This window comes from Muscardinus avellanarius (assembly GCF_963383645.1).
Source record: "Muscardinus avellanarius genome assembly, chromosome: 7".
NCBI lineage: Eukaryota > Metazoa > Chordata > Mammalia > Rodentia > Gliridae > Muscardinus > Muscardinus avellanarius.
This window is the reverse complement of record NC_137793.1, coordinates 88,134,559-88,146,887: the sequence shown is the minus strand read 5'-3', so window position 1 is coordinate 88,146,887 and position 12,329 is coordinate 88,134,559. Positions and strand designations below refer to the sequence as shown.

Below are 12,329 nucleotides of genomic sequence, written 5' to 3'. Positions count from 1 at the left end.
TCTTTGCCTTACTGGGAATTGAATTCAGATCCACCCATATGTCAGGCAGTTGTTCTACCACTGAGCTACATCCCCAGCCTCTCCCTCCCTTCCTTCCTTCCTTCCTTCCTTCCTTCCTTCCTTCCTTCCTTCCTTCCTTCCTTCCCTTCCCCCCCCCCCTCTCGTTGTTGTTATCGGGAATTGAGTCCAGGGGTATTCTACCTCCAAACTCCACCCTCAGCCCTTTTTAATTTTTACTTTGAAACAGGGTCTTGCTAAGTTCCTGAGAGTCTCACTAAGTCGCTAAGGCTGGCCATTCTCAAATCTGCCATTCTCCTGTCTCTGCCTCCCAAATACCGGGATTACAGGCATGTACCACTGTGTCTGGCTTTTGTTTCTTGTTTTGAGACAGGGTCTCACTAAGTTACCCAGGATGGCTTCCAACTTGGTGATTCTCCTGCCTCTGCCTCCCTAGTAGCTGGGACTACAGGCATGCACCACTGAGCCCAGCCCTGTTTCTCTTCTTGAGGCTGACCTTGGCCTCAGTGCCTCCAGTCCTGAGTTTCCATTCTCACTATAAATGTATCTCCCCTTCAGACTTCAGTCCACCCTGTTCCAGCCCCCTGCACCTTTCCTTTGAAGAAAAAGCAGAGTGAGAGTTGGAGGAGACCTTGTGTTACTTCACCTAGCTTCCCTTGTCATTGGACCAAACGACCCATTTTAGAGAAGGGAAGGCTGAGGCATCTCCCCTCATCCCAACCCATGACCACCTTGCCCCAACCAAGACTTTCCTCTCCAAGGTCTTCTCAAGTCCTTACCATAAGTGAGGGGGGAAGAGGCAGACACACAGAGTCTGAAGGCAGCTAGGACAGGTTCCTGGAGAGGGCCCACCATAACAGGGACTTTTTGGGGGAAGAAAATTAGGATTTGGGGAGACTGATCCCTAAGCAATAGACTGAGCTTTGGAAGCTTCTCTAAAGTGGTGAGCTGTTCCCCAGCTCTGCTACTCTCTTCAGCCTTGGCTCTACTTGCAGGTCTTCTTTGTACAGTTGAGTAGGTTGTTGACGGCACAAGAGTATCTGGCTGAGGGGCTGAGAGGGGGTTGCATCCACTTAGAAAGGGATATCTTTAGCTGGGTGTGGTGGCACATGTTATAATCCCACTACTTGGGAGGCTGAGATGGGGAGGATCGTAGGTTCGAAGCTAGCCTCAGCCAACTTAGTGAGGCTCTCAGCAACTTAGTGAGACTCTGTTTCCAAATAAGAAATAAAAAAGGTCTGGGGATGTAGCTCAGAGGTAGAAAGCCCCTGGGTTCCATCCCCAATACCACAGAAAGAACAAAAGACAGGAAGGAAGGTAGGAAGGAAGGAAGGAAGGAAGGAAGGAAGGAAGGAAGGAAGGAAGGGAGAAAGAAAGAAAGTCATTTTCTAATTATCTAGAAGCTTCTATGGGCTAGCAGTGGCCCTTCCTCCACGGTCCATGAGCTTCAGGCTTCCAGCTCTTCAATAATCCACATCTAAGCACTTTCTCATTTTTCCAGATCTTCAGCCTCCGGCACCCCTGGCCCCAGCCTCTTTCTCCATCTGTCTCTAAGTCTCTGACTCTCGGGGTTCTCTGGCCTCTGCCCCTCCCTCCCTGTCTTCTGCCAGTGGAGCCCTCCTGCCTCTGCCCCCAGCTCAGTCGCCTACCTCCCCCATCCTGTGCCTTAGACCTCGCTCCTTCTCTCTCTGCCCCCCCTGTTCCTGCCTCTACCTCCTCTCTCTGTGTTGCTCCCCACAAACACCGCTGCCCCCGGGGGATGGGGTGCATTCTGAACCAGGCGCAGCGCAGGCAGCATGCTGGTGGCATGTCTGTGCCCGGCGGCAGGCTCAGACCTGCAGCCCGGATTAGAGAGCAGGGCTTTGCTTGCTGGGCCTTCAGAAGATGGGAGACTCGGGTCCCGTTCCTAAGACTCCGGCTTAGAGATGAGCCTCCTCTTTCTTCTCTGCCTGCATTAGGCAATAAATCAAAGCCTGGGAGAAACCGCAGGCTGCCTGCCTTCCCCTTCCCCCAACGGCGCCTTGGCACAGCAGTATGGCAGCCAGGAGAGGCTGCAGGTGGGAGTGAGGACAGCCCCCCACTCTGCCAATGACCCTCATTTGTCCCCTTCCTGGTCCTGAAAGCCTGCACACCATTCCTCTGCCTGCAGACCTGCTCTACTTTAGGGACGAGCGGGCAGTCTGGGGAATCTCTCCTGTCACCCAGGTGCCCCAAGCAGAAGGTCCCATGTGTGACCTGGGCACTGAGTCCTCTCTGATGTCTGCAGTTGCAGGTCTTTGGTTTTCCCCATAAGACAAGCAGAGCAACAGCACATGCGCCGCCAGCATAAGCGCCTCTTGCTGTCCCCGCTCATTCACTGCTCCCAGGTTTTCTGTCTGGGTCCTTTCTCTGAGCTACGCCTTCCTGTCTCTGAGGCCTGGCTGTCCTTCTTGTCCTACCAGAGGCAAAGGATTAGATGAAGGGGATTCCCTCTCTGATCTTTTTCCAAGTGACTGCGGTAGAACCCCTCCCTCACGTCCCTCTATGCCCCCCATGCCTGCCCTGGGGGTACTAATCAGGATCCTCTCCTCTTCAGTGGGTTCTCCAAGTCCTCAACTCCACAGCTCTGTTAGTTGTGGATCAAGAGGGCCACCCTGCAAGGAGTCTCCAGCTAGTTCCTATCTGCCCCATAGAGTGTGTCAGTGCAGAGGTCAGTAATGGCCGGCTCGCTGGCTCCCCACTGGCACAGCTCTGAGGGAAATGGCCAGTTGCTGCTGCTGCAAAGCCCAGGCAGCAGTGGCCAGCACTCCTTGTCCTGACCCCAACCCTAGGGCATGGGGCATGTGAGTCTATTAGGCCTCTGGGTCTTTATCTGTAAATGTTCCCTCCCTGCCTTCCCTCGAAGCCTTCTTCCCCACCCAGCGCCCTCCCAGAGAGCCAGCTGCCCCGGGGGGACCTTGGTCCTCTCCTTCCTCTGCAGACCAGCCAGCCTGGTGTGGACCCATCTGGAAAGACTGCTATGGGCCTCTGTTGCCTGTCACCAGACCCAGACCAGGGAGCAGGGGGCTGACAGTCAAGGGCTTGCCTCCCTACGCTGCCTCCAGGAGACTGGGCAGGAGATTTCCCCAGATGTACCACACCTAGTCTGAGCCCAGACACCCCAGAATCTATGACTGTGGATTCCTAGGCTGGCCATCTTGGTGTAAACTAGGGTTCAGAAGGACACTTTCTTGTTTCTAAGCTGGGGTGCATCCCCTCTGAAGCTCTGGCTAGGGGCCACAGACAGCCCAAGGGAAAGCACCTCTTTAGCCCAACCCCAAGGAAATCTCCAGAGCTCATCTCTAATCGACCCTCTGCACACTGGAGGGAGATGTCATAGGTCGATGTCCACTGTGTTTACTTTCCACCTGGCTAGACGGCACCATGCCTGGCCCAGAGCTGGGGCTCCATCGGTGCTTATGAACTGAACTCACCTGACGGGGCACACAAGTCAAGTCATTCAGGAGTCCCGGGCTCTATCTGAGCCTTACCAGCCTGACTCACTGGAGAAGGCTGTCCAGAGCCCAGGGAACTCCTCCCAGCCATTCCTGCCCACGAGGACGAGCCTGCTGCCTTGGTCCTTCCAAGGGAGTGAGCGGCAAGAAGTAGGGCCCAGGGCTTTACCATCATGGGTGTCAGGGAGTGTGTTTAGCCTTCCTCTCTTGGAGGGGGGGGTGGAATAAGTTTTCTGACAGTTTGAGCTATGGGAACTTAAAGGCTGGAAGGCGTAGCTCAGTGGTAGAGTGCTTGTCTAGTATGCACGAGGCCCTGGGTTCTATCCCTGGCAACACACACACACACACACACACACACACACACACACACACACAACTTAAAAACACTGTACAGAAGTCCTGATATATAAAGATGAGGAAAGACTGAATGGAGGAGTCAGGCTCCAGGTTCTATCTTACCTACCTCGAAGAACCTCAAGGCACCTCCACAGAGCCATACTGGGCCCTAAGAACCCACTGGGTGTGGGGGGATCACCTCTGCTATTTTCTGGCTGTGGCCCTCATGGTTACTGTCTCACGGCACCTCTCTGGCCAGAGACATGTTCCCCAGGGCATGAGAAGGCAGGATGCTGAGGATTAGGTTTCTGCTGGGTGCTTGGTTTCACATTGGAATCACCTGAGGCCAGGCGCAGGTACACACACCAGCTACTCAGGAGGATCACAAGTTCAAGTCCTGCCTAGGCAACTCAGCAGGCAACTACCTCAGAATAAAAAAATAAAAAGTGATGTGGTTGTCACTTATTGGTAAGGTGCTTGCCTAATGCGCACAGTGCCCTGGGTTTCATCACCAAGACCACCAAAACAAACAAACAACAAAAAAAAAAACCAACAAAAAAAAACAACAACCAAAGTCACCTGGGAATGTGAAGAACTGCTGATACCTAATATTCCATCCAGAGACTTAACTAGATTGCAGTGTATCTGGACATTGGAAATTTTGAAACCCTTCCAAGTGGTTCTTACATGTAATCAAGGTTGAGAGCACCAGGTTAAATAGACTCTGCCGCACCAGGCAGAACTGGGGCCAGGGAAGAAGCAGGGAATTGATCACAAATGCACTGGCCTGGGAGGCAGGACTTGGATCCTGGTCCTGATTCCTTTGTAACTCAAGGCAAGTCACCTCCCCTCCTGGAGCCTCCATCTCCTCATCTGGGAAAGCAAAGGGGCCACTCCCTTCTAAAGGGCCGTCCAGCCTTTATGACCCAGCTGAGCTTTGATAAAGGAGTGATGGCTGGGGAGTGAGTCCGGGAGGAGCAGGGGAATGGGCCAGGGCCAAAGCCCGCTGCCATGCTGGGCTCTGGCTTGCTGGGTTTTGATACACACACAAGAGAAAGAACTTTCTGCCAACAAGATGGTCAGGCTTGGCATGAGTTGTCCAGGGAGATATTGCATTCCCTGGCCCTGGAAGGAAAATGAAGAGCCCTGTGAAGATGTTGCAGAATCTGTGCTGGTGTTGGGGTGGGGGTACCTCGGAAAACTTAATGATCTTTTTAGATCTCTCTGGGATTTGGTAGAGGGAAGGGCAGGGAGATCTTAAAAGCTAACGTGGGTGGAAATGTATCGAGGAGCTCCTTGCAGGTGGGGCATACCTGTGCAGTGACCAGATCTAGTCTCCTCTGGAGGGCGGGCCTCCGTAAAGATGCCTTTGCATCCCGTGACCCCGCTTTCCCAACTACCACCCTGTGTCATTGCTCCAAGAATGCCCAGTCCTCTGCCTGAAAATCAAGGCATCTTGCCTACTGAGATCTAGAATGAAAAAGTGCTTACCTTTTAGGTGAAAGAAGTGGGTGTCTGGCAGAATAAAGTACTGAGGAGGGCAGGGAGTCAGAAAGCCCCCCTTCTGTGTGCTTTCTGCCCCTGCACGTGGGGTTTTCAGGTGTCTTCAGGAGGTCCTGAATTACTGCCACAGAGCCATCCTGGGGTTCTGTGGCCGGGCCCCAGTTCTAGGAGGGGCAAGTGGTTCATTTCTGCTGGTTGGCTTGTTATTTCTTCAAGTGCAATTATGTGAGGCTGGCCCCCTGGGATAGGCTGGTGTGCTGCTCTGGGGTGCTCCAAATTGTCCCTATAAACAAGGGCTCCACAAAACTATTTGCCTGAAGCTCTGACACCCTAAGTGTGACCTTAATCTCATCTACATACCCCCCTTCCACAAAGAAACCTTAAGCCTCTCAGCTGATGGGTGGGGAAACTGAGGCTGGGGTGAAGAATCTACATTTCTCCCATGTGCTTCCTGGACAAATTTCAGTAGAATCCCACAGATTCTGACTTTTGGCTCTCATAACTTCCTACATCTCTCCTTCCTCCTCCTCCTCCTCCTCCTCCTCCCCTCCTCCTCCTCCTCTTCCTCCTCCTCCTCTTTCTCCTCCTCCTCTCCCTCTCCCTCTTCCTCTTCCTCCTCCTCCTCTTTCTCCTCCTTCTCCTCTTCCTCTTCCTCTTCCTCCTTCTCCTCTTCTTCTTCTTCCTCCTTATCCTCCTCCTCATCCTCCTCTTCTTTGCTCCTTCCTCGCCCTAAAAGCCCTTCTGAGATCCTTTTGCCCCAACCCACCATGAAACCACTGTACCTTAATACCTCTGACTCCCCACTAACAGAGCAGGGAGCTGGGCTCTGAAGCTGAGGCAAGAGAAGGGGTCTAGCTTGGGGCAGGGTGTTCTAGAAGGGGGGCCCCTGGCCCTGCTGCCCCTTCTCCATGTGGCTGTGTGTCCTGAAGCCCCCTCTCTCCCTTCTTTCTCATCTTTGCAGGATGCTGCAGAACAACCAGCTAGGAGGGATCCCCGCCGAGGCACTGTGGGAGCTGCCCGGCCTGCAGTCTCTGTGAGTCACTGGAGGGTCTGGGGGCCACAACTTCCCGGAGCCTAAGTCACAGCCCAGGTTCCCGCCTCACCACTCCCACTCCACGTTCCAGACAGCCAGCTGCTCCTGGCTTCAGTTTCTTCAGGATTTGGGTTGTTGCCGGCAATTGTGTGTGTGTGTGTGTGTGTGTGTGTGTGTGTGTGTGTGTACACTCATGCATGCATTTTGGGGGGGGAAAGGCCCCTTCCAGAGGTCTATGGGAATAAGGCCTCCCAAGGTAGGGCCACCAGGGCAGTGGCTGAGTCCCCTGGCATTTGGAGCAACAGATGGAGACTGTTGCTCCAAAGAAGTGTCAGGAGGGGCCTGCCTCCTCCACCGTGCCCACCCTTGCCCAAGGCCTCTGAAGGAGTCAGGGAGGAGAGACTCAGACACCCACTTCCCCATGGGCCACCTGGAGAGATCATCTCTCCAAGGAACCCTGTAGTTCCTCTCTTGACCAGCAGGGGCATCATGACAGCAAGACTAGGCCTGCCTGCTGGGGGAAGTGGGAGCAGGTGCCTGGCGGTGGGACCCAGCCCTCTGCTATCCTCTGGACCTGATGCTGGATGCTATTCACGCAGTGTACGGCATAAGGCTGGAACATGGCAGGTGCCTCACACATGCCTGCTGAGACACCTGTACCCCATGGGAGAGTGAATGCATATTTTAGGAGAAACCAAAGTTGCTGGACAGGACGGACTGGGGGGTAGCATTTAGCCAGGGAATAGAACTGAGGCACAAGCAGGGTATAGGGCATAGACCTACAGGATCCTCAGCTGAGGGCCCTGCAGGGCATATGGATGTGGAAGCCAGACAGCTCTAGATTGTCCTGACTCCTTAAGTGGAAGGAGGTGGGAAGGTAGCCTTTCTCCCCATGACTAACACCGGGCTCCATCCCAATAATAATTTTTTAAAAAGGCAGATGTGGCGGCACACACTTGTAATCCCAGGACTCAGGAGGCTGAGACAGGAGGATGGCAATTTAGCAAGGTCCTTCAGCAACTTAGTGAAATCCTTTTTCAAAATGAAAACAAAGCAGGGCTGGGGGTATAGTTTGAATGCCTCTGAGTTCAACTTCTAGTACCCAAAAAACAAAAATGGGGCCAACATGGGGGTCTTAACTAGCTAGTAGTGCCACATCCAGCATGGTTGGGGCTTTCCACCCCTCCCGGCCCTGGGCATCCTCCGCCTTCCTGCTGTGGGCCTCTATCTCAGTGTCTGCCACTTTGCTACCTGATCGGCCCAGTGGCAGGACCTGCCTCCATTCATTCTCTCCGTTTACCCTCCACTACAATATGCCTAGGCCTTTGGCCCCGGCCACCTCTCCCTCCATCCAGCACCACCTCTGGCCAGGGCCAGGCAGCCCAGCCTCCTCTAGGAGCCAGGGTCAGGAGATGAAAGGCAGCAAAGCCTGTGCCTGCTCCCCGCTGGTAGAGCAGACTAAACATTTGCTTAGGGCACCAGCAGGAGCAGGGGCAGCCGAAAGTAAGAGGTGGGGGGGGGTGTGGGGTTGACATTTCATCCAAAACGTCAAAGAGGACTTTAGGGGGAAAACTTGGACTTCCTTGAACTTATTTTGAGGTTGTTTTATATAATTTTTAGATTTTGGATTACATTTTTGGCTTAGATTTCTGAAAGTCTTGCTTTCAGACTAGGCATGGAGATCCTGAGCTATCTGAGCTATAGAGGCCGTTTTCCCCTACATTTTTCTGGGAAGTGGATAGCCCCTGTGGCTTCAAGAACTAGGTAATTAACATCCACCTCCAGCCCCATTGCTCCCTGTTACCTGGATGAATTGGAGCAGGGCACAAAGTCCCCCTACCAAATGATTAGATTTTACCTCTTACAATCCTATGAGAAAAGCACCTGCCTACAAGGCAGAGAACTTGACTTCAAGGACTCTGGGCCTGACTCTCACGTCGCTTGCCTGGGCTGTTGATGATCTTCCCTGTTTACCTCACAGGGTTGTCACAAAGATGAAATACATAATAAGTGTGAGGGGAGTCTTCAAAAAGGAAGCGCCACCCAGACCTATTTTTATACTTTTTTATTTGGAAACAGGGTCTCTTAAGCCAGCGCGGCTGGCTTCGAACCTGTGGCTTCGAACCTGTGCGATCCTCCTGTCTCCGCCTCCCTAGTGCGGGGATTACAAGCGTGCGCCACCATGCCCGGCTCATCAACTCATTCATTTTACAGGTATTTTTGGGGCCGTCCTGAGGCAGCAAAACCTGAGTTCAGTCTCAAAAGATTAGGAAGTGTCAGTCAGATGAAGGGTTGAGGAAGGATGTCGCAGGCAGAAAAAACAGTGCCTTCAAAGGCTCAGAGATAGGAGAATGAGATCAGGAGAATTGCAGGAGGGGTTTTGGCTGAAGTGTGTGTGTGTGTGTGTGTGTGTGTGTGTGTGTGTGTGTGTGTGTATGTGTGTGTGTGTGAAGAAAGGCAGTAATGCAACTTGAAGATTCTGTGTGGTAGGTGTTGTATCCTGAGCTTTTGGAAGCTGGGGGATTCAAGAAGGGACCGACCCCCTCACCTCAAAGTGAGGTGCTACTGCACCTAATCTAATTCGGGTCCCTTCCAGGTTGCTAATTTCAGAGAAGTGGGAGCAAAGGGCAGTGCTTGGAGCACCCTGTGTGCTCGCCCTCCTGGGTCAATTTTTCTATGCACTGATTCTTCCTACACAACCGTCTTCAGTAACTGCTCTCTCTGATATCAGATGAGGAAGCAGTTCAGGAGCTCTTCCAAGTCAGAGCTGGTGAGTGGGAAGCAGGCCCACGCCACAGTCGTGTTTGGGCTCCAAAAGCTGGAAGGAAGGGAGGCCACCTTTCAGTGGTCAGCATCAGGTGACCCTCGTGCCTCCCCAAGAGGACCAGCAAATGGAACTGCTCTGCTCTCTGTGGGATCATGGATTCAGTCATACAGAGGGTACACCTCTGCCTGTGCTCCTCCAGGAGTGGGGTCCCCCCACAGAACAGGCCAGGTGTACCCACATCTTGAACAGGGACCTTTCATCTCTGGAAGGAAGGATCCCTGCACACACTCTGTGGGCATTCCTGGAGCCTCAGAGAAGGATCGGCCCTATTCTTCTACCTTCTAACTGTTAGAACAAGACTTGGGGCAGCAGGAACTAGGTTTGGGGGAGCCCAGAGCGGGGCTGGGGAAGGGGATGGGAGCAGCCAGCCCGACATTCCAGGATCCAGGTACCAAATCAGACGTGGCGCATGAGCTGTTTAGCTTGGCACCTGGGCTGGCAGCACCCAGCTCCGTTAACACCCGCCTCCCTGGACACACTTGCTTCCTCCCCGGCTGATGTGGGAGGGGGAGGGTGGCCACACCAGACGTGTCACACCAGGCTTGAGCCCGGGCCAAGAGAAACCACTGGAAGCCAGTGGAGCTTGGGGGAAAATAGAAACTGGGTGGGGGCGAGCAGGGCCAGGGAAAGCACATGGAAAAGCAGACCATAGCTCAGAAGGAGCTGGGCACTGGGTTGGGTTGGGACCCCGCTGCTCCGGCTGGCTGGTCTCAGGAGAAGAGTCAGAAAAGCACCGTGGCATGAGAAAAGGGGAGAAACCAGAAAAAAAAAAAAAACAGCACAATCCTGGCCACCCTAGGGGGGGAAATGCATAATTACAAAGGACAGCCACATGAAACTGACCTACAGTATATGGAACCGGGGAAATTAATCAAGAGCAGCGCCAGTCTCCTAACTGAAACCCACTAGAACCACCACAGCCCCTCGGCTCAAGCCAGTCAATCTAAAACAGATTGGCTGCCTGCTGCTGACGGTGAAGAGGTGGAGCAGGGAGGCAGAGTGAATAGATGTAAACGTGCTCGTGTGCTCGTGGCCACAGAGAGATGTCTGGGCTGCAGGCAGGGAGGGATGTTCCCCACTCAGTACACTTTACTATGTTGAGCGCATTCTCTGTCTCATTTAATCTTGAAAGCCCCATAAGGTCGCTTCTATCGTGTCTCTTTTTACAGATGAGGCAACTAAAGCCCAGAGACATTAGAAAACTTGATTGAGTTCACACCGCTGGGATAGAGCAGAGCTGAGATTTTGGTTTGCTTCTGACTCCAAAGTACCATGTTCTGAATGTCTCTCCTTCATTACCTCTCCAAAGAGACTCTGTTTCAGGATCTAGCAACTTGGGTTTAAGTCCTGGTTCTGTGACTGCTAGGAGGAAAGCCACTTCCCTCTTTAACCTGAGGCTCCTCATCTCTAGAATGGGAGGCTCCAGTGGGACGATTGGCAGACAGGTATCCAAAGAGAATGTTAAGATGCAGAGATGCAGGAATTTCCTGATGGGTTCCTGGCCCTGCTCCTGAACTGCTGATGATTACCTTGCGCTTGCTTTCTTTGGGACTCAGTTTCTCTCTCTGTGCAATGGAAAGTGTCTTTCTCAAACCCTTCCAGCCTCCTGGGAATGCTGCTCAGTTGGATGAGGAGGAAAGGCCTGTGTGTCTTCGGGAGAAACTGGCTGAATTATTCTGTCCAGTGCCGGAAATCCTGTTAGTCACGGGATAGAACGTGTCCCTAGGGAAAGCCAAATGCAAGGGGCTTCTGGGCAGGCGTACCCATCCCATACCTCTGTCCCTCCTTCAAGGGGCAGTTGCACCCTAGGCTGATGCTCAGGGCCAGCCTAACAGGAACCAGCACTGGGATGGCACTCCGCACAGGCAGGTCACTCCCACCTAATATCCCACAGTGCTCCTCTAGGAGGGCCACTATTTGTCTCATCATCCCTATTTTTTATATGAGCAAACTGAGGTGCAGAGGGTGAAGTGATTTGTAGCAGAGCCAGGGTAAAAACTCAGGTGGCCAGGCCCAGAGTCCAGGCACACACCTGTGGGTGCTAGGCTGCCTCTCGACAGCCTCCAAGCAAGAATGAAGAATGGCCATCTGTGGACTCTGGGCATCAGGGTATCTCTAGACTGGTCTTGGATGCTGAAGGCTCCTGATTGGCCTGGACTTTATCTGTAGTGTTTTAGAGTTAAGTGGAGCCTGGTTTCCTGGGGGTGGAGACCACTGACATGGTGGCATCAGCGTTGACCTCTGGAAACCCTAGGCTTTGGCCAGAATCCCCAAGGACTCTGTGAGAGAGGGCTCGAGGCTGGCCATGCCTAATGGCCTCCCACTCATGAAGAGCAAGGGCAGCTCTAGGAGCCCTGCTCCAGCACGAGCTCTGCCATCTCACCCAAGCTGTGATATATGGAACTGGATACAGGCCATGTCCAACATGCTCTGGGGGGCTAGAGATGAAGCTGGAGGTGGAACCAAGGAGGGCCTTGGTGAGGGTAGAGGAGCTCGGCCATGACTTCTCTCCTCACTCACAGCCTTCTGGGCCTACTCCCAGTGAGAGGCCTGGGCCATTTCAGAAGGAGCCACTTATGTAAGAAAAGAAGAAGGACATCATGGGAGGCCAAGGAAGGTATCTTTGGGAAGGGACTAAGGATGGAGAATGGGGGAATGCAGTCATGGATAGAGCTTACAGAGCCATGATTCTCAAGGTGTGGTCCCCAGAGCAGCAGTAGCATCTCTTGGGAGCCTGTTAGAAATACAGTTTCAAGCCGGGCGTGGTGGCGCACGCTTGTAATCCCAGCATTTGGGAGGCTGAGACCGGAGGATCGCGGTTTGTGGACAGCCTCAGCTACTTAGTGAGGCCCTTTGCAACTCAGTGAGACCCTGTTTCAAAATAAAGAATAAAAAATTGGGCAGGGGCTGTAGCTTGGAGGTCAAATGCCTCTGGGTTCCATCCCCAGACCCGCAAAAATAAAAAATAAATAAATAAAAAAGAGAGAAAGAAATATGGTTTCTCTTGCTGGGCGTGGTGGCGCACGCTTGTAATCCCCGCTCTTGGGAAGTGGAGACAGGAGGAGCATGCAGGTTCGAAGCCAGTAAGGGACCCTGTTTCCAAATAAAATATAAAGTAGGTCTGGGAGTGTAGCCTGGA

At 53.1% G+C, this 12,329-nt stretch overlaps 1 protein-coding gene across 2 annotated transcripts in view; it reads left to right on the top strand.

Moving 5' to 3' along the window:
• The window catches only part of LGR6 (leucine rich repeat containing G protein-coupled receptor 6), a gene marked incomplete at both ends in the record, with an annotated part of 124,774 nt that overhangs the window by 35,076 nt on the left and 77,369 nt on the right, over positions 1-12,329 (top strand). For both annotated transcript variants that reach the window (XM_080699270.1, XM_080699271.1), the window contains one exon: positions 6,292-6,363. In XM_080699270.1, coding sequence (XP_080555396.1) covers positions 6,292-6,363 — 72 coding nt within the window. The remainder of the gene's footprint in view (positions 1-6,291; positions 6,364-12,329) is intronic.